General features: G+C 41.4%; 1 protein-coding gene across 1 annotated transcript; it reads left to right on the top strand.

The window, feature by feature from the left end:
- The first annotated feature begins 718 nt into the window (after window positions 1-718).
- On the top strand, window positions 719-5,880 carry LOC122863106 (bifunctional protein GlmU-like). The gene is made up of 3 exons (XM_044169235.1): window positions 719-862; window positions 3,959-4,150; window positions 5,179-5,880. The coding sequence occupies exons 1-3, from the start codon at window positions 860-862 to the stop codon at window positions 5,446-5,448; spliced, it is 465 nt and encodes a 154-aa protein (XP_044025170.1). The 5' UTR covers window positions 719-859; the 3' UTR covers window positions 5,449-5,880.
- The last annotated feature ends 16,945 nt before the right edge of the window (window positions 5,881-22,825 follow it).

Here is a 22,825-nt window from a genome sequence, read left to right as displayed (position 1 = left end):
GTTTACTGTATTTTCCACTGACTGTGGGGGAGGGCATGTCCCCCTCAATTGTCAACCCAATCCTATTTTGCCCTGGATTTCTTCTCTCAGGCAATATAGAGGTTGCCCTAACTTAGTAGTGGAGGGTGTTCAGAAACCCTGAAAACACTGCTGGAGCTGAAGAAAAGCACTGTCACCTCCTCTGCATGTTTTTGGGGGTTTAAAAAACACTTAATCTGTGTTTTTATCTACAGTTAATATTCTTTTAGAATTGAACATGAAGCAAAGATAAGGCAGTAAAGCACAGTGCTCTTTGTGAGATGGAAATATGACAATCTCTATCAAGGAAGTTAAATGTGATTTTAAGGAGGGTTAGTGCATCAATAATGCAGCAATTTACAAAGCATTTCTATATTTTTTTGTGTCATACTACCATTACAATTAAAAGCACGATAGCCAACGTCATCATCTTTTTTTTTGTTGTTGTTGTTAAAGAGCCTCTGACTCCACAAAAAAGAGAAGATAAAATACAAGTATCTGTAATATACCAATGTATAGCCATAATATAACTAAAATTAAAGCTTCTGTTATGTCAAATATTGTAACATAGTACGCACATAACTTGGTGCCAAAACTTGCCTTCCAGCTGCTCAGCTCTAAAACCACCAGCAGGTGGCAGTAAAAGACCAGGAATACAAAATACTAAACCTCTGGAAAACCTCAGCAGGAAGTAGCTTGAGTAGTTTGAGTCTTTACTGTTTACTGAGCATGCTCAGTTCCACCCAAACTGTGACGCTCTTGCATGCGATTGCCTGTAAATGTTTAACTGAAGTGTTTGTGGTCAGAGTTTAGTCCTTCAGGAGCCTCAGACTCGTGCAGAATGGTGAGTTTTCACTTCACTACTTGATTTTGATTTGTTTTTAAACTTTTCAACATTTGCACTGAACCGAATCCAAAGCAGATAAACAGAAGACACGTTAAATATCCACTCAGCAGGATTGTTTCTCTGTGACTTCCAGACACCAGACAGCTAAAAACTGAAGTTTTCACTTCACACAAAATGTTTTATCTTTACAACACCATTATTCTCACAAAAGGCTCTCTCCAGTGTTTGGATAAAAGCAAACTGCAGCAGAGGAAATAAGAAAAGATGCCACTAAACACAGTTTATTACTGGATGTTTGTCACAGGGCTGCAGAAGATCCTCAACACTGAAAAAACGAAATTACTCTGAAGTGTCTCATGAGCCATTTCAGCCAAAGACCCACAGCCACCTGCACTGCTGGATAATAAGAGTGATAAAGGAATAAATTAAACCTTGTTCAGTTACCATTTAATGCAGGCCATCATCAAAGTCTTCAGTGAGTGTTTCAGAGGGTTCAGCACTGAAACTGCTGCCTCTCTACAGTCCAAAACGTTTTTGGTTTTCTCCAAAGTTCCTCTTATACTTCTGTCACCTCCTATAAGATGGAGTTTTCTCATTTCTACGCGGCTGTTCTTCACCTTTTATAAGAATCACTATGAATCTAATGTACCGGAAATCTTTTTATAGTGAATTCTTGGAAAAATGTAAATAAAAATTTCAAGCAGATTTCAGTGGAAAACTGGTTGAAAAAACTGCATCAAATAGGACTTTTAAATGATCAAATATGGTGATTATTAAATCTGAAGAGGACTGTTAGTTCAGACATTGACTCGTCAACATGTAGAGTAAATCGATGTTAAGTAATGTGATATTTGCTCCACCTCTCTGCCTGTTTCCTATAAGCACTTTGTAAACCTGCGCGTCAGTGTGAGCTTCACTAATGTTTGGTCACGTGACTCCCTCCTCCCCCTGCAGGGTCAGAGGTCAGGCTGGTGTTTGGTTAAGCACAGTGATCCTGTTAAAGATCTGAATGGACCACACACACACACACACACACACACACACACAACAAAAGATTTTGGAGATCTGGAATTACACACATTTGTGTTGCTTTTCAATACATTTGGAGCCCGTTTTACACAGAGCCACTTTGTGGTTCTCCAGCTGATCGCACAGCTGTCGGACGAGTAAACAGAAACAACAAGTGGAAATTCAACCAAGACTCACGAGAGGCGAGACTGTACTCACAAGCAAAACGACAGCATCAGTTGTTTGTTCAAACGCCAAAAACGAACATTTAGTTGACACAAACCTTTACTGGCCATGTGAATTATGTTGTCTGTCAGAAGCAAGTGGGACTTTGTTGTAGCAACACAAAAACCTCCTATGCCGGGTTCAGACCTCATGATATTTTTGTCTGTTAAAACGGTCACCTTGTCAGATTAGGCGAGTCTTGGCCGAGAGACGTGACAGACTCCACGTTGGTCCACGAATAATCATAGCTTGCCGTCTTTCACGATGTGCGTGATGTCATCGGGAAGGAGGTGCTGGGGACCGACTTCCGGGAAAACAAGAATGTAAACAAACATGGCGTCTGAAGCGGTGTTTATGATACTGACTGTCTTTGTGTGTTCGGAAAAGCCTAAAAACAAAAAGAGAGACAAAAAACGACTTGACCTTTCCTCTGTTTCACGGTTCCACCTCGCAGCGCCAACATCATTCCTCTTTCGCGTCGCCATGGAAACTATAAAAGAAGGAAGGGTCATTACGTCACTGTGTAGCGCGGGAACGCACATTGGTGCCAAGTGTAAAAAAACTGGAGCTTTCCCCCACCGAAATCAAGAGAATTTAATAATATTAAGGAGGAAAAATGTTAGCCAGCTCTCTCGATAATCCTATTATTGTCAGGAGGTGGCGCTATTTGCCAAATTTTATAAACCTCTATAAATCTCGACCTTTAACACTTACCGGTGTTAATTTGTTCGTCAATGAACTGAGTTAGCATTTGCACTTTGTTTAGCTAACGTTAGCCAGCAATATCTCTGTTGAGAAGTCCAACATTAATGTGGAGATAAACCGTTAACGTTAGTAAGAAATAATCCTCGTGAAGGTGGAAATCAAACAGACAGGGTTTGAAGAACGTGCTTTATTTCGTCAGTCAGGGAGCGTACGGTCAAGTCCTAGTTTGGCTCAAGGATGTTTACCTAACTCTGACAGGTCATATCACTGAGTTCAGCCAGTTATTATCAGAGCCATTAATAAATTGATCTGGTCATAATTGCAGTCTGGTCAGCGATAATAGGTCGGGCCTGCCCTGTTTGGTCATGCATCGTGATGCAGCTCTTGGACCAAACAGGGGCTTGAGTTGAGCTTTATGCTGCTGCTGGACAGAGCCACGGTCTGTTTGGAGGACGATAACAAGAAAAACGAATGAACACATTTAGATTTTTATTTTATTTTGTGGAAGCATTTTTCAGTCAAAGGTGAAACAACACAGATATGATGGGTTATAGTGGGACTTGTCATGCCAGCCCCATTAACTTCAATATAAGCGGCACCAAAGTCTGGCAACAATGCAAAATTGCTGTCGTTATGATGTAGCTTCATTTACACAGCAGTGTTGTTTTTAAAACTGCAGTACCTGATGAAAAGATCGTCTGACTCCAAACTAAGCCAAAATAGATGATCCAGCCTCTCAGAGAACAGAACTAATGGTGTGTTCAGGCACACCGGGTCAACACAGGTCAACAAGTTCCCCAGGAACTTGCCCTCAAATGACAAACCTTGTCAAAGTCCACGGGTTTGTGTTGTGTTTGTGTTTGAGTTGATGATGGACAACTGGCTAACCAGTACCTGATAAATGATGAATGTATCTACTGTATATACAGTCCACTTTGTTATCATTCAATTAAACTTTTTCAAATTCAATGTATGGTGTATTTATTTATTATAAATAAACCTATTCATTATTGTATTTTACAAAATGAACAGAGAACCAACAAGATCTAAAAAAAAGTTTAAAAAAAATACATTAAATAGTAAGCGAAAAAACTCAAATATAAAGAAAGTAAAAGAAAAGAAAAATTCACAAATGAAACCATCTTTTTCTCCCAGAGTTCAGCCGGAGGAGGATCGTCCCTGCAGGTCCATGCGGTCCGGTTCGGTCCGGGTCAGGAGCTGTTGGGATCTCTGCAGACGTTTGTGGAGGAGAGGCGACTCAGAGCGCCGTTCATCATCACCTGCGTGGGCAGCGTCACCAAGGCAACGCTCCGGCTGGCCAACGCCACAGCAACAAATACAAACGAGGTACTTGGCAGCGGCGTTGGCAGGACTGCTCCTGACTCCCCCTCACTGACTTTGGTCCATTTCTACGTCTTTTTATGCTTTCATTTTGGTCTTTGTTTAGAACATTTAGAAATGTCCTTACCCCGCATGCATGGGGTCCTTTTTTTTGAGCAGAAGTATAAAGCTGACAGGAACCCAAAAATGTACAAAACTTTAGTGAATCACTCAGAATATTATTATAGAACAGTTCAAGCTTTCACTGTTTAGACACACAAATACAGCAAAAAAATGTAAATACAGTCCACATACATGTAAAGGGGTTTTATCCCAATTCGTTCTTGTGCCTTTTTCAGTTGAAGTCTATGTATGTCAATGTAAATCACTGAAAATATTGATAATTCAAAGTTTTAAAAATGTATTTAAAAAACAAACTTTATGTTCTACAGACATAAATGAGATCATTTGTGAAAGCCCCACATCAGCACTTTCAACTGGTCTCTACGTGATATATAAATAAAGTTATGTCACTATAAATAAACCATGCTCAGTGCATTCACTGATGTGACTCCAGGAGCTGGTTAGGGAGGCAGTGGACGGGGCTTTGAGGGTTGAAAGCCAAAACGGGAGCTCCACAGGGTTTTACAGTGTCATCGTCCAGGGAAGGCATCTCACTGGATGATCAGCTGTCCTTCGCTGCCAACATCGCTGCCCCGACCTGCTCCTGCAGAGTCATCCTCCACAACATCAGAAGGATACCTTCCTCACCCAGGAGACGGCGCAAGTTCTGATCCAGGCTCGCACCTCGCTCCTGGCTGGTGTGCCTGTATGTGCCATCCGACCTCTGCGGCTCATTCGCTCCTCTGTACCCTGCACTGGCTACCGGTGGCTGCTCGAATCCGATTCAAGACACTGGCACGTGCCTACCATGCTGCGAATGGCTCAGGCCCATCCTACATCCAGGACATGGTCAAGCGCCAGCTAAATAAATGTCATGTAATATAATGTAATGTTAGCTTGTCGTGATGTCAGCTTTTGGACTGTTCCCTCAGGTGATCCACCTCAGCGGGCGGTTCGAGATCGTCTCCCTGGTGGGCACGCTGAACCGGGACGCCCACCTCCACATCTGCCTGTCGGACATAGAGGGCAGGACGGTCGGTGGTCACGCGCTGGGAGATCTGGAGGTGTTCACCACAGCCGAGGTGGTCGTCGGCGAGGCGGTCGACCTGCAGTTCACCAGAGAGATGGACTTGCATACGGGCTTCCCCGAGCTTGTGGTTCAACCGCGTTCACAGACGGACGAATCGGCCCGATCGGACTGACTGTTACTGCCTCATGGTGCTTTGTTAATGTACTGATCGCTGTAGGTGTTTGAGCTGAAGCTCAAAGACCGATTTATAACTGAAGAAGCTGAAGTAAAATAGGTTTACCAGATACAGCTGCCGTCGATGCCATGTTTTATTATGAAAAGGGTAAAATCTTAATCATCTTGTAAAGTGTATCCACTGTAATTTCATGATACCTGTATTATAAACTTATATTCAAACAAATAAAAGAACAGACCGACTGGCTGACCAACGCTGGCAGCTGATGACACAGGCTACTTTTCTGTAGCCTTGTTAGCTTAGCTATTGGTACTGTAAGGTTTGTACAGTGAGAATCATTTTAACGTGTTTAATTAACTCATGCAGCAACACTGAGCCCAACTCAAAGCATCAAACTGCCAATGGACTAAATAAATGGATGTAGCTGTTGCATGTTTTGGCTGTGCAGAAAGACACAAAAACACGAGTTAACACAACATCCAAGATGAATAAAAGCATACAGCGCCCGCCTAGCTTTAACATCTTCAGGGGATGCAGCTTCCAAACACACACATACATACACACACAGTTGTCCTGAGCCCCAGCAGCCAATAGGAGCGGCTCTGCGGGGGTCCCAGCTTTCTGCTAATAGATGTTAAACTGAGCTGCAGCCTTTCAGAGCCTCTGACCCCCCCTGGTTGTGAGAAGACAAAGCGAGACCCCCCCTTGAGGATTAGTCATGACCTCGGCTCGGTCATGGCCGTCGCCGCGAAGAAAGGAAAGCCTTCATTGGTGTGTGGCGGGCGGGTCGGAGGGAGGGGAGACTGGAGTGGTAACAGCCATTTAATGGAATCCAGTTCATGGAGTTTAATTGGACCTCAGGCTGACTGATTCCAGCCTGGCTGACAAGTTCCTTCATTACCGTGAAAACACAAGCGGTAGTTTGTTTTAACTCAATCCCACATACACCGCCCTGCCACTGGAAATACTCTCTAGAGCACCAAATCCGTATTAATCCGCCACTGAAAATAGTCCCCAACAATCGCACTATTTCCCCCTGTTTGATAAAAACTACTGGCCTACAGTTTTTTGATTCAGATCGTATTAAAACAGACGAATCATTTTTCTCCTTGAATATACAAAATAAAAGGGGAGTCTGGGAGTCTTCTTTTCTGTGTGCTGTTGGACTCACCAAACAACTCTGAGTTCACATTCATAAGGTCTGAACTCTCCAAACTGTTCAACAGAAAGCTTTGAATTTTGAATTCTGGACTCGGACTTTACTTAAGTTTCAAGAGGTATTTCAAATAAAAGTTTTAATTGGTAGGAAGTTATTAGAGGACCATACTGGCATGTTTTAGTTCATTAAATCCTAATTGTGTGTATTTGAATTTGCCAAAACATATCATCAGAGTCTTTATAGGTTGAGCATTGGAAATGCAGTTGCGAGAGTTTTGAAAACTCTTTTTGGCCGGTGTGGTTTTGGAAGCATTTGCATTCATGAGCTACATTTTTAGAAGATCCTGCTTGCAACTGCGTTCCCATGCAGCAAGAGTCACATTTTTTTATCAGATATTCAGAGAATCTGAAAAAGAAAATGCTAATTAATGCATGTTTCCATCCACTACCATTATGCAAATATTAGGAGTTGGTTCATCAAGTTAAACAGTTGGTAGCGTTAATTCTCCAGTCAAGTGCCATTAAATTATTGTAGAAGAAGACGGCGTAACAAGATGATGGAGTTCAAAGAATGTGGGATTTGTAGTCAATTAATAAAAAATGCAAAAACTACCAGTATGGTCCCGGTCAGGAGGGACAGCTCTGAACGTGTCTCCCCCAGCACAGCGATACTTTGCGGGTCTTTGTGGTTGTGTTGCTTCCAGGAGGACGAGGCTGCACGTCAGCGGGGCAGCCGGCCTGCCGCCACATTAAAGCAAAGCAACAAAGCGTCCCTGCTGCAGCTTTGTGCTTTTGTTTTGCTGTGTTGCCGCAGCACGGTGGCCGATAAGCGTTGGTGGTCTGCCCCAGTGCCCCCTGGGAGGCAGTTTTACGCATCCAACTAAAGCAGCTCAGTTCTCGTTCCTGACAAACTGAAAAGCGACGCAGCAGCCCAAAGCAGATGTTCTGGATTTGAAATATAGCTTTTGATCTAAAGACCATGCAATACAATTCTCATCTGTTTGTCTTTCTTTAAATGGCATCTTCATGTGGCAGAGATGATTAAGCATCCAGTGTTGTTTTTTCTCTGCTTACATACACTTGTTACATTTCCACAGGAAAAAATGTAAGTTATCCTTGTTTGAAACATCTGTGATGTTTGTTTTGTTTCACAGTAATGTCTGCAGGTGGCGTCCTGCTGTGAGGCAGCAGTTGCATTTTACTGTGAGACTCTTGCTCAACACAGAGTTGAATTTAATCTCTGCACAGCTGTAGAGTTCAAAGGTCCTTCAGGTTTAATTTCCTCGCTATAGAGATCTTTTGTCATGTTTTACATCTCGATTTTAGCTGACATGTTTGTTCAAATCTTTCCTCAGATTTTTTACCTTATACAATGTGGATCTGATGCCATCTGATAAAGAGTACTGACATGCGAACGCTGTGACCAGGACGCTGCTGAACACAGCGCAGCAGACAAAAACTAGCGACTGCATGTGCTCTCTTTAATTGAACAGACGCTACATGAAAGAGCTCAGTCACAGTGGAAGCAGACTGGCTTGCAATGCGCCCTGGAGACGGCCACGGCAGCGAGCCTTTCCGGTGATTTTGCATCGACCTCTAGCTTCTAAGTGGAAATGTTTTAGCGCCAACGGCACTCACAAATCAAGAGACACACCGCACCGGTGTTAAACTGCGTGTGATGCTGTGCAGCTTTGACTCTGTTAAAGCCTAATACCTGGAGAAAACTGGGATGTCTTTCAAGATGTTATAACATGGCCCTTTCAATTCCTGCTGTGACTTGGTGGAGAGACAGACTAACTAATATTAGCCTTCTATTCAACAGAACTGAATTTTTCCATCTTACAGGCTTCAACAGAAGTTAATGAGAGCAGAACTGTAATGTGACCGTTCCTTAATCTACCAGAAGTCTGCAGCTATTTGACTGGCCAACTTGGTGCGTTGCTGAATGACGCTGCATTGTTCTGCAGCAAAAGTTGAGCCAAATTCAACTTTTTTGAAAGACGACCCTGCCTTGGTATGGCTCCGGTCCTTTCCGAGAGCCGGCTCTTCATTGAGCACCACTTCTGCTGGTCGCTGCCTCAGTTACTTTCTTATTTGTTGCAAGAAATAAACATGGAAGCTTCTTCATCTGCAATGCAATTAAATATTCTGTCATATTGACGGTTAAAAAGTTGGATGTGTCAAGAGTAACTATCCTAGTTGTATAACAAAAATAACACCCTACTGATGAAATAGTATGGTTAATGAATAATTGCATTTGTATGATAAATGAAAAGTGTCATTTGTTCGTTGTCATGCATTTGTATTTCAGGGGGACGTGTGGTCGCAAACGAGGCGGCTCTATGACACTTTTGAACACAGCAGAAATATTTTGTTTCATAAATCATACAAATTGAATTGAAATATACTGTATGTGTCTGTATGCAGTTGTGCAATTATTTATTAACCATACTATTTCATCAGTAGTATCCAACTTTCTAACCGTCAATATGACAGAATCTTTAATTGCATTGCAGATGAAGAAGCTTCCATATTTATTTCTTGCAACAAATAGGAAAGTAACTGAGGCAGCGACCAGCAGAAGTGGTGCTCAATGAAGAGCCGGCTCTCGGAAAGGACCGGAGCCATAAGATCCGGCTCCCTTCAAAGAGCCGTACTTCCCATCACTATGACATTCACACCCACTGCACTCGTGACTGGTCAGCTGTGAGGAGGTGAGAAAGTAAGCAGGGTTTGAACTTCTCTCTCTAGATTCTTTACACGACTATTTCTGTCACTTTTGTGTGAAACACTGAGTGCAACACTATGAAAATGCAATCCCCATATTTGAACGATTATCACGACTCCTTCCTCTTCTTCTTCCTCATTCCAAAGCCATGAAACTAGCGTAGGCACTGGCTTTAACCGGGCTCTCACAGCCCCAGCAGGTCAGGTGAGTCTCCTCCTGCAGCAGTAGTGTCTCTGAGTGACAGACGAGGAGCAGAAACGCTGGTGAGGAGGTTCGTAATTCCTCCCTTTAGTATCTGCTCTTTTCCTCATTAGTGACTTCTCCTCCTGGTCGCCTTTTGTCCTTCTGTCTGTATTATCTGTCAGAGTAATGAGCCGTGTGAGCGGCGCAGGGGACTCCGGTGCTGTTAAGCCGCCCCCTCTCCGCCTCACTTCTAACAAGACCAACCCCGGTCATCTGAAAGTCCGCTGTCCTGTTTGAGAAACAAGAGAAGCCGTGGCGGCGGTCGCGGGCCAATGCACGTCCTCCGGCGCAGAGATGCAAGCAGCCGCCCCCCCGGGGAGCCGCCGCCGCTGATCATCTGGCTTTCATGTGGCAGCCAAAGATCTCCCAGGCTAATGACACGCAGCTCTGTTTGAATGTCCCAGCATGAGGCGGAGGGCGGCGCGAACAACACACAGATCAAAACATCCGAGCCGCCGCTGTCACTGCTGAGGGAAGATGTCACAAGTTGTTACACCAACATTGTGCTGTTTTTAACATTTTAAGACACACAGAAACACTGAGGAGAGTCAAACAAACACACACACACACACACACACACACACTGAAAATCTATCAGATTTGCTGGACACACAAATGGTTTTCACACAGTTCAGTTCTGTTCCTAACAATGCGTCCAGTTGAAAAAGTTTCTCTTCAGAGGAGGAAGAACGAGTCCTTTACCAAAGTAAAAGTGTCAGTACAACTGTGGCATAAATACTCAATTAAGTTTCAGCCCTGCAGTCAAAAATACTATCTGTAATAAAAATGTTCTGAAGTACCTAAAGTAAAGGCACTCGTGGTGAAGAAGAGTACGGTTTAGTTCCACTGCTGGCCGAGATTTTCATGTCTCAGATCCGTTGAAGACGTCAAGGAAGGAAAGAAGAAAAGTGAGGAAGGAAAAAACTGAAAAGAAACAAAGAAATAAGAAGGAAGGAAAGAGGGAAGAAATAAAGGAGAGGCTTGTACAGGGTGAAGAAATTCTGTTAAATTCTTTAGAAAATGTCTAAAAGTCATCATGTCTTCAAGCTGAAATAAAGCCGCTGGCGTTACAGAGATACAAGATATTTTCCAGACAGCTGTATTGATCTCGTGTTGAGACACAGAACTGCAATCTGTGTGCATAGTGGGACTCTTCCTCTAGCAACAATACAATACAGCCAAGAGATTTTATTATTTTCCATCTATGCAGTTGCAAAGGCCTCGGAGGAGGTCAGTGTGATAAAAGGTGGCAGCATAAAGCCTGTTTCTCTCACAAGGTCAGATCGTTGCAGCTGAAGATTGTTTGACATTGTTGGAGTAGGTTGAGAGATCTCTCAAGGCTGAAACCACAGTAAGAGGACTTTTTTAGAAGCTTCTTAATGAGGTTTCAGAAATGATCATCATCGATTGGCCCTAATTGTCCACTCAGATGTGGGTATGTTCGAAAAAGCTGTGTCAAATGTGTCAGACGTTTCACACTTTTCAAATCATTTTCTCCACTGACTTGACATCTGCAGGTTAACCAAATACCGCTTATACCAAAACCAATTATATGTTGTGTGGACGGAAGGCCAAAACACAGAAAAACACAAGTATCGTCAAGTTTATCGTGAACATAAGGTACATTTCCATCTCCCTGTTTGTACGTACAGTATATTTTCAATTTGCACCAAAAATTATTACATTTGTTGTCATGCTCATGAGGTGGAAACGTTGGCATGTTAGAAAAGAGATAAAAGCTGAAGGAAACTGATTTTTCCAATACACCTTGACACTTCATCACGTGCTTTTTCTTCTACTGTGAACAAAACGTTAATGTCCTGCCATCGCTCACTGTTACAGGCCTGTGAGGCGGCCTTTGGAGCTAAATGCTAACGGCATGCAAACATGCTCACAATGACAAAGTTAACATGTTGATGTTTAGCAGGTGTAATGTTTATGCTAACCCTGTTAGTTTAGTGTGTTAGCATGCCAACGTCTGTTAATCATACAAGACACAAAGTACAGCTGATGCTGAACGAAAGAACAGAACAAATGATGCATTTTGACCTGATGATGAAAAGCAAAGGGATCACCAAAAATCACTCAAATTCACCCCACAGTCACATCAAGGTAACTGATGAAAACAAACAGTTTCTCATTTTATTTTGCCATTTCTGAATTGTACTTAAAACTTTAGATTTTAAAGGGGACATAACTGCAAAGAACATTTTTAGTCTAAAGTATTAAAATCAATAATTTGGTAGTAATAAAGTGTAAAACGTCTTACTGCATTTGACTTTGGCTGAAGAGGCGTTCACACAGGTTAGTGTGTCGGCTGCTGCTCCTGTGAATCTGTTGTCTCACTGTGTCTTTCAGCTTCTGCACCTCCAGTTATTGTGACACCAAATCCCTCTCATACAGCTCAGGATTTGGACTCATGACCTTTTGGGACCCATCCAGAGGGGCCTCAGAGCCTCGGGGGGCCCAGGTGCTGCTGCAGCTGTTCACCACCGGGGAGCAGCATGAGGCAAGAAGTCCCGGAGAGGAATATGAGGGCAGGAGGAGCTCTCTGTAATAACAAGGTTTAACATTTTGTTGTGTGTGTTCTTCGGATGTTTAGCAGTGTTTTTGATCACTGTAACGTCGGTTATAACAGCAAAATTTTAATATAAAAGTCAACTTGAGTAGTTGAAAATAAATACTATATTTAAACACTATATTACTGTACAACACAGTGAAGACAGACCTTGTGTGTGCAGGTGTAATCTTAGCTGTGAACTAGAAAGCACTTACCTGAGAAACAACGTAAGTCTATTGGCGTCGTCATTAGGCTGCAATGCTCATTACACATCAGACAACAAAATCTTTGGCTGACAAATGAAGCGACATCTTTGCTATTCTTAGATCTTTACCACTAGTGGTGCAACAGTGTAAAGTTTATCCTGGGGGTGGTGCCAGAGCGAAGGTCAAGGAGTTACCCAAATGAAAAGGGTTTATCCTCTGTACAGTGGAAATCATAACGGCGAAATCTTTAAAGAACAATGGTGGAAAGGTTCACTTGTGTGTCTGTAAATTCACAGAATCCTGTAACTATCTGATCTCACAGGGACTTTAGCAAAAAACTCCTCAGTGTTGTTTTGCTCGTGCAAACTATTCGTTCTTGCGTGTTTGGTTTGAACCCGCCATAAGCTGTAGTTAGTCAGCCTTATGGTACGTGTCCACGGGATCCGTCATTTCCAATGTTATGCTAAGGACAATGATAATTATTTCACTCCATAGTGACCCCAGTAGGATGTACAGTATATGAATTAAAAAACTACAAAGTCAGGCCAAAAAAATAAAAAATGGACAGTGATCATCAGCAATTGGCCTACAGCCAAATTCACTAGAAAAATACAATAAAAAAAGTGAATTTGTTGAAACTACACATCTAATAGCTTCATTAGTTAGCTATTTGACAGTTGTGTTGAAAAAGTATTCTTAAAATGTAACTATGATATCTATGAAATTGACTAGATTACATGTAACCGCCTGGGTAAGGCTTACGGACAGAATAGCAGGAGACACCGAGGTGGAGACACAGATGGTTTTATTGTACACGAGTCAAACAAGCAGTAAGTAGAATGGCTGATGCTGGGTACTGGTACCGTCCTTTGTTTAGCCGAGATCGGGGGTAGGAAACACACACTGGAGTCAGGAGAACACGGAGCTGGAGACAGGAACTCAGGCGAGGACACACACACACACACACACACACAGTTCAAGGCTGGAGTCCGACGCGTTGTCTGGTAGGGCAGAGAGTATTGTCCTTGTAGAAACGAGACCAGACACTGGCTGAGGTGAGCGGGGTGTTTAAGTACTGGAGCTGAGGCGACGCAGATGAGGATCAGGTGTGTTGTGAGGTTGTGGAGCCTGGCGTGTCCGTGACAATAAGCATATTAAGGTATTTTTTAAACCTACAATAACTGATTTGTTTGGCCACTTGGGGGCAGAGGAAATAAGCTGTGAACACATCAACCTTTTAAGTTGATGTGTTGAACTTGTTTACACAGCAGCTACAGAGCAACATTATAATCCCCACACCCCTGGTCGGATTGCTTTCACACTGCCATTTGATACATTGTTATTTAAAAAAAATATTGATTACAGCTGCTTAAAAGATGAAGTCAAAGAATCACCGAAGTCATTAGGATTCATCCTCTGGGGACCATGAATGTTTATACCACATTTTGTGCCAATTCATCCAGTAGTTGCTGAAATAACTCTGGACCAAAGGGGTGGACCAACCAGAACCATGTTATTGGGAATCTTTTTTATGCAAACCTGCACATGCAGGCACCTAAACAATAACACACAGATATGCTAACAGTAAACAAATAAGGAATACTTGGCAACAAGCCTGTATTTTTGGAGATATGGCATCTCTCCCTCCATCTCAGTTCACTCACTGTTTGTTTTTATTGTGAAAAATGTATTCTGGTCTTTTTTTAAATATATTGTTTAGCATTATGATATCTGTTTCTATACAGCTGGATAATGAACAATGCTTTTATAAGATAAACAAGCACAATCCACCGGAACAGAATGAGGCCAAACAAACACAGATATAAACAAACTAACCGTCTGATGCATTTTATGAGAGCTCTTACTTCAAGTGTCCTTTTCTTTCTCCTGTTGAACTGTATTATGTTTCCAAGGCCTGAGCCTGTTGTTTGGGAAAATATTATCGGTGGGATGTCGGTTGAATTGCTGCCAGCTCCAAATCAATTTCATCATTTAATCCTGCAGGCAGTTATTTTGGACAATACCAACAGAAAATGTCTCCAAGGGCAAAGTGATGAAACGAATTCTGGGAAACTGAAAGAATGTTAAACATACTCCACTCAAGATCATGAAATAAATTCACTTCTTAATGAGAAAAAATCCTAGTATGGTCTGAAGTATGAACAAACTGTTAGCTCGCGCTCCCAAGCTCAAAACACAATTTGATACTGGGGTTAAACATATAAAGTTTGTTCTAATGATGGCACCAGACAAAAGCCAAATTGGTACCCGATCAAAAGGTTTTATCCCATGGATGTATTGAGACAGCTGATACAGCGTGGCAGAATAGGCCTTCTTCACATCAGATACCTTGAGTTGACATAGCAGGAAAATCACAGGTGTTACTAAAAACATTAATGATGGCTCTGTTCAAGTGTCCAAGTAAGCCATGACAGTGTGACAGGGAACCAGCATGCACAATACAAAGACCCTGAAACAGAAGCAGCTAAATGGAATTCAGCCATCATTAAATCTGCAAGAACAGATTTTTTTGGCCGAAACGAGATGTGAACACACCATCAACAAATAAATCATCATTTAAAGGTGCTTTCTGGAGAAATCCAAAGCCATGACAAATACCATGATACAGAGCGAACAACGTCACAGCAAGTTATGTAACTGACGTTAGCTAGGTCATGGGTTAGCAAAGTGTCCCAATACTCCTGCTGCTGTAGCTGACATCACGACAGCAGCATATCTTGGCTAACTAGAAAGTAAGCTGAAGTCATTTATGGTTTGTATATCGGGAAATGATTCTATATCAATATGAAGTAACTCCATGTTGTTATCTAGTCACTGAAATTCTATTGAAACAAGTTACAAAAAACCTCAAAAGGTTTTAACCAAATTTTTCCAGTTTTAACTTTTGCGTGTTTTGATCTGCACATCACCGAGTCAGTGCTTACCCCGTCTTCAGTCTGTCTCGGGCCTGTCTGACGGAACAGATCGGTCTGTTTTCTTCCAACCTGATTTATATTGGGTTGTAAACACTGTAAAAACACTTTGAAATGCACGGCAGTACTGCGGCTGAACAGATAGACAGGTGACCAAACTTCAGACAGCTGAAGGTAATTACTTACACAAAACTGCCCAGCTCTTGATTATCTGTAGCAACTGGTATTATTTCACTTCTCTGACATATTTAGGTGCTGACTTTAAAGGCGGGGTATGCGATTCTGGAGAAATCTAATAGCATGATACAGAGCGAACAACGACACAGCAAGTAATGTGACAAACGGAATAGTGTTGTGTTGCCCGGTCCGAGCCACTATGTTTATTTCCCCTTTACAGAGCGCACACACTGAACAGACAGCTAGCAGACCGTGAGGAGATATTCGCACAATTTGACAGAAAGACGTGTATTGGATTAGAATCGCATACCTTTAAGCTGATATGGTGAACTTGTTAGCAAACAGTTGCTTATTTAGACATCCAGCAGTTACGGAGTCACATGATCCTTCATGGGGAGGCGTGTTTGTGTCACCTGATGAACGTGAGTCCAGTATTCTCTCTGTTAGCTCTGTGTTTGGTCTCCAGCAGCTCCAGAGGGAAACATCTGGCTCTTTAGCTGCTAAATGCTCCGCTATGTTCAGCTGCAGCTGCTCTCTGACTGCGTCTGGCTGCTGTTTGCTGCTCAGCAGGTTGTGTACAGCAGCTTTTTAGAGGTTTTTCAAGCTCAAGCTCCATAAAGCTGAAGGGGAGCTGCAGATCCAGGTGATAATTCTCTGTAGATTAATCACTACAAGCGACCCCTTTCAGATCGCCGTTGTTTTCACATTGTCATTTGATACAATCGATTATAGCCGCTTTAGCCGCTATTTGCGTAGCGAGGTAGGGTGACCATTTGCCACACAGCAATATTTAATTTAATTCTGAAGAAAGAAAATCTGATTGCGCTGCACAGATTCTGCAACTGCACCTCCCTGTTTTCTGAAATTGTAGTGTTTCTAGAGCTAGTTCCAATGTAGAGTAGCTTGTAGCTTTACTGTTTCACGATAGCTTCCCCAACACAGGCGATTAGTATGTTATGTTTAGCATCCCCATATAGTCACACAGGGATTCTTTTGATGTCATGAATGGTAGGCTATACAATCAAGTTCAAGTTAAAAGGCTATTAACATTTTTTTTAAATACATTTTTGAATGACAGTTACCATTTCTTTCTGACGACCATTGTTGCTTTCCGACTATTTTACTGTAATTCTTTCTATTTCACTTTACACTATCTTATGTTTTCTATGTGAATGCTAGTTACGTCTCTTCTACCATCCACCATCAAAAATAAAAATATTTTCAGTTACAGTTACAAGCCACAGTTTGCGCAAACACCAAGAATGTTTCAGATTTTGAGACACGCACCGGCTGCACAAGAGCCAGGACACACACCTTGCACCACCTTTCATTTGTCCCCTGGCTGCAGGAGTCGTTGCTGTGCTTGATTTTGAGAAACTACGTTGCCAGGTTTTTATATACAGTCTATGAGTGTGACTGAGAAGACAGTAAACTGGAATAAATTTACCCTGGATGGCAACAGTGGAACGTTTTTGTTAAGTTTAACTTAACCAGTAGATTATTTCTGCATTTGAGAAATGTTGGTGTAACTGAAACTCAGTTGGCCATCTGCATCAGATGAGGGCTCCCATTTGAAAATGTGTGGTGAACTTCCATTAACAATAATTGAGTCCCACTCCAGTCAGATGCTAACAGAAGGGGGGGGGGGCTGTGTTATTAAAATGCCTTCTCCTCTAATGCGCAGGTAAGGACCCCTCGCCGTCGCATCTCACCAGGCCCACTGCCAGGGCCGCCTCTCGCTTTTAAGTGAGCGCCTTCATTGAGACAAATTTAGCTCAATTAAACCGTTTTACCTCTGCCAAGAGTGTTTCACATCATCAGGGCTGCGGAGCGGCCTTTTCAATTAGCCGCAGTGAGCAGATTCACCACTGATCCTATTACTGTTTGGGTTTGTGACTGTGACAGGGAAAACCTCCTGCTGCTGCTCTTTCAACATAACCTTGAATGTCCATAATGGAGATCAAGGATGTTTTTACTCTTTACAATGTGAATAAACAAACAGACAAATTGTTAAATAAATATATAAATAAGTATGAGCCTGAAAATTGGAAACAGAAAAGTTGCTGTTTAACTGACAGGGGTAACTAACATGAGTTTTTAGCCATGCGAGCAGCGTGACTGTAGGGATGGCAAGGTCGGTCTGTGGTCCAGACTGAAATATCTCAGCCACTGTCGGATGGATTTTCATTACATTTTGTACAGACAATCATTGATCCTAGAGGATGAAATCTACAGGCTTTAGTGATCCCCTGACCTGGGTTTGGTACAGATATCAATGGTACCCAGAGGACAAATCTTGACGATACTTTGGTTCATGACCAAATTCCTGCAGACATTCCCATCAGCCTTAGCTGTACTTTGTTAGCATACTAACATGTAACACTGAGATGGTAAACATGGTGAGTTTAATTGCAGGTCTGTGACGGGATCCAAACTGCGACCACACACATGGGGGGGTGTTTCACGCCCATCCACCACCCTGACCTCCACACCCTTCCACCTCGCTATATAAAGGAGACACTACTTCTGCACTGGCAGTGGACATACTGTAAAATGTGCACAGCCAAGAAGTTGGTTTCTTCACACTATTACCATGGTGACAATGGCCTATATTCATTGCTATATTCAGTTTACAGTCTCATTTTTGTCATGTATTACTGTTGTGTGTTTGTGAATGCATGCATGGAGTTATATCATGACTTTAGCTGCTTACTTTTGCTTTACAATTGTCACATGACCTCCTCCTGTTAATTCACTTTGAGCTCTTTCTTACTGACTCAACCCCCCTTTTACCCTCATTACTTCCTTCCTTGCATCTTTCATTATTTCTTTACTTCCCTTTTCCTTTCTTTTTGGCCCTCCTTCTTCTCCTTCATCAACTGCTCTGAAAGCATGAAACTCCCTAAACTCTATTTATTTTTTGGCCCCTTGGGAGCAGCGCAACAAGCTGTAAACACAACACTACCATACTGTATTATCACCTTATAAAGTTGACATGGCAAACAATTGTCTATTTACAACGACTTGATAAATATAAGTCTGATATTCACTCTCTCTTAGCTCCGGTTTTGGTCTCCACCAACTCCTGAGAAAAATATCTGGCTCTTTAGCCTTCTGAAACTTCTACGTCACGTGACGTAACTTAAAACTTTAAATAACTCAACGTTAACTTGTGGTTTCACGTGAGACACGAACCCCGGTCTCCTGGGTGAAAGTGCTGTGTTTGTTTGTCTGACGTCCTGGGAATGAGAACGGGCTGAAATCTCCGAAGAGCTGCAGAGCTGGTGATAATTCACTGTGGGTTTGTCACTATGAGCGACCCGTTTCACATTACACACAATACTTTGGTAATATAAAAATATTGATTATGGCAGCTTTAAGTATGTTTTTAGAGCAGTATCTTTTCTTGTAATGGAGTATTTCTTGTAATGGAGTACTTAGCTAATTAGATAATTATAAATTGAAAGTTTTTCCACCACTGATGACCCAAACAAACAAAAACAAAATGACACCAATCTCACTGTCCGCTACATGGGACCTGAAAGCATTTCCACAAAGAAGATCACAATGTGTTTTGTAAAATTCAGCCAAAAGGGGGAACAAATGAGAAGTAAAATGCGAGTGTGTGTGAGTTTCATTGGAGGGATAAAAAACTGAAACCCGGCGGGTCTTTATTCCTGCAGCACAAATGGGCAGAAACCGGCTCAAAGAGGCTCAGATGTGAAGACATTCTGCGAGCCGCCGAGGACACATCACAACCTTGGAGACACAAATTGCTGTATTATACCATGTTACTTCCTGCTGAGCCTTTCATGTGCAGGCTAAAGGGATCAGCTGAAGGCAGAGATTAAATGAGATTAAATGTTGTTTGAATACTGAGGCGAGAGCTGCAGCGTTTCTGCTTTTTTTTTTTTTGGTTCAAATTTAATGCCTGGAGGGAAGCTATTGAGATGAGACATTATCACTGTGTGTGTGTGTGTGTGTGTGTGTGTGTGTAGACAGTATTATCTCCAGTCTAAATGAGCAGAGACCTTGTGTGCTGCAAATCAATGATGTATATGACTAGTGTAATTAAACCTAATAGAACTGTACATGTCATTGATTTAACTCCAGAGCAACTAAATATCCCAGATGAAGTTTGTATGGACTGTACAACACAAGACATTGCATGTATATTGTTTAAATGATTGTTTTGTATTGTGGGTCAAGTGGAACTACCTTTTATAGAGCGACATACATGTATATACAAAGAATGAGAACTAACACTTATAGTTTGGTTTCTGACGTCACAATAGATATTCATTTCTTAGGGGATAACTGCAGCTGAGCTGTACACCACACCTGGAAAGAATCATTTAGGTCAGTTTTAAGCAAAAAATAGTAATTATTATCTGGTCCCAGCTTCTCTGCTGCTTTTCTTTGTCTTATGGGATAAACTTAATATATTTAGTCTTGAAGTGTTGGTCCAACAAAACAAGCAGTCTTATACTACACCCATCTTAGGAAATTCTGATGGCCATTTTTTTTTTACCAAACAATAAATCAAGAAAATAATCAGCAGATATATCAATGAAAGTAATTGTTAGTTGCAGCCCTAAACACTTAGACTTACGAGGACACGTTATAACGTAGTTTAGTAAAATAAATTGTAATTAAAAGCAAAAACAAACAATACATAAGCTTTCTTCCGTAAACCTCCTGAACGTTTCCTTAAAACTATTTATGAATTTTTGGAATATTTAATACATTTGGCAAATGATTAATCAGCCAAACAGTTGCCTGTTGAGAGGCACTGTTGCCTATCATGGTACATATGTGTGTTGCATGTTAGATGTTTTAGATGTGGCCATTTATAGTAATTATAGTGTTGGTTTTAAGTCTGTGGATCAGATGTGTGCCAAACTAAAGCATAACGTCTGTTTGTGAAATATTCAGGACTCCAGACTAACTTCGTCCCTCATGAGCTAAAGGACTAAATATCACAAGAATATCACAGGAATATGCTTCAAGCTTGTATAAACTGTAAAAGAAAAAAGAAAAAATACATTCACTGCAAAAGCAACAAAAACAAGGTAAGAAACATAAAGGCAAGACGAAAGATTGTAAACAAATTGGTACAAAAATATGTTGGTGTTGAACTGGTCTAAGAAGAAGAAAGTAACTGTGTACAGAATGTGTTATTATAGAAAAAATGAATGAGATTAAGCTGTCGGGATACAGTTGGGTGACTGGGATGGAAAACAGTGAATTGTGTCACTTTAACAGGAAGTCATATTAGTTCCCGTGCTGAGGCTTGAGGCTGCCAGAGCTGCTTTGAAATGCTCCTCTGTGGTAAATCAATAGCTGAATGGCATAATGCTTTGGGCTGGTTATCATTTAGAGATATAATACAGTAAATACAAACACTGTTAATTGATTGTGTTAAATGTATTTAAGGATAAGTGCATTTATTCACAAATTTGGTAAATGAGATTCAGTTAACACCAGAAGCTGTGAGACTTCTCAGACACGTTGAAGGAAAGATTTATCTGTCATGCTTTAATTTTATGGAACACTCAAACAGGAAACTAACAGAAAAAAGTATTTATGTGTGTAAGTATTTTATTTTGGAGAACATTGGGATTAAATTACGTTTATGTTATAGAATGTCTTACTGCTGAGATGTTTTTATGAATTGATTGAAGAGTATGTTTTCTCTCATTTCTCTAATCACAGAACATGATCTCTAAAAGTGTTGGTCTGTCAGAGTGAGTTGCTGTGTCTTCAGAGTGCAGAAGACACAGCTTGATAGACTAAATTCATCCAGCTGTATGTGTTTATTGTTTTTAATCTGTTTTCATGCCCTAAACTGATGTAAAACACTCAGATTCAACTACTTTTGTAGCCTTTTTATTTCAGTAGCTTTGCTTATGAAGCAGCTGGAATGAGAAGATTATAAATGAGAAATTCCAAAGCATGCAAACAGACAGATACACACACATAGGGAGGCTGAAAGCTGCTGGGAGGTTTCATACTGGTTATAATGGTGATGATCCACCAGGTGAGGGCGCTCTCCCTCTTTAAATCATCTGCACGTTGGAGGAAATCAAGTTAGGTAATACTGAAAAATCAGCTCACATACAAACTGAAAAATAACTGAACCTGCATGTTTTGATTCGGTTGAAACTGTTTACTGCTTTCAGCTGTTTGAATTAAACACAAGTTCTGACTCCTGGAATGTTAAAACCGAAACTTTAGGGTGAAATTCTGCTCTGAATTTGTTTTGGTAAAATGAATGAAAATCGGTCTGCATCAAGCCAAAGCCCAGAATCAGCATGTATTTTACATGACTTCAGTGAGAGCATCATCTGCAGCTGTCAAAATGCATTTTCATGTCACATTCCTGAGCTGTAACACCTGTGTCTGAGTGGGAGGTTTGGTGTTGGAGCTCTCACATCTGGGATTTGCATCAGATTTTCCTTCATCTCCTCTGTTTCTCTCCACAAACACTGAAATGATGGCTCCGTCCTATTACCTGCAACTCTAGCGTAAATGTTTATGGAAATGGCCTGTCGGAGCAGGCCAAGTGTTTTCCATCAGCAGCTCTTTGCAGTAATAATACTGCAGTGTTGGTGTCAGACCCGCCCTGCCTGAAGAGGGGAGGCTAATGGCCCCCCACCTCCACCCCCCCCTGCATGAACCAGATAGATGAATGTATCATCCATCTAATTCACCTTAAATGTGGAGCTGCAGGGTTGGGAAGCGGGAGGGCAGCTGTTCACAAAGTCCCCATTAAAGGAACATTATGTAACATCAGACTGTGGATGATGGAGATTCAACCACAGTACAATTACAGGGAATGTGGACACGAGTCTGCAAGTCTCGCACATTTCACACAATATTTGGCGGTTTGTTGTTCAATACATTTAAATTGCAATCTTTATCTTCAACAAAATGAACAACAAGAATGATCCTTTTTATTAAGAGCTTGCTATTTTTCTAAATTTTAAAGAAAATTGGGAAAGAAATCATGTCAATGTCCAAGTCGTCTGATAATTTCGGCTAATCTACGCTGAATTGCTTTGTTTATTTTGTTTGTCTCTTGTTTTCCTTCAATGAATTTATGTGTATTTTCTTTTAAATTTTAATAGTAGTAGATGGAAAATATTGTTCTGTTTAATATCGTATGCTATTTGTGTGGTTTTGAACTTTATTGGGTTGGTTGTAATGATGATATTGTAAGTTTTATTCACTTTATGCAGTGTGTAAACATTTGTTGACTCTTCTGCCCTCACAATGCTTGTAGGTGCATAGCTATGCAGTGAGCTAAGCACACTTCCTTTTCAGCAGTTGACCTGTGAGATTTTAACTGAAACTGGGAAACCAGTAT

This window comes from Siniperca chuatsi, linkage group LG16 (assembly GCF_020085105.1).
Source record: "Siniperca chuatsi isolate FFG_IHB_CAS linkage group LG16, ASM2008510v1, whole genome shotgun sequence".
NCBI classification, from domain to species: domain Eukaryota; kingdom Metazoa; phylum Chordata; class Actinopteri; order Centrarchiformes; family Sinipercidae; genus Siniperca; species Siniperca chuatsi.
Note: the sequence above shows the minus strand (reverse complement) of the source record. Positions and strands in the feature narration are given on the sequence as shown.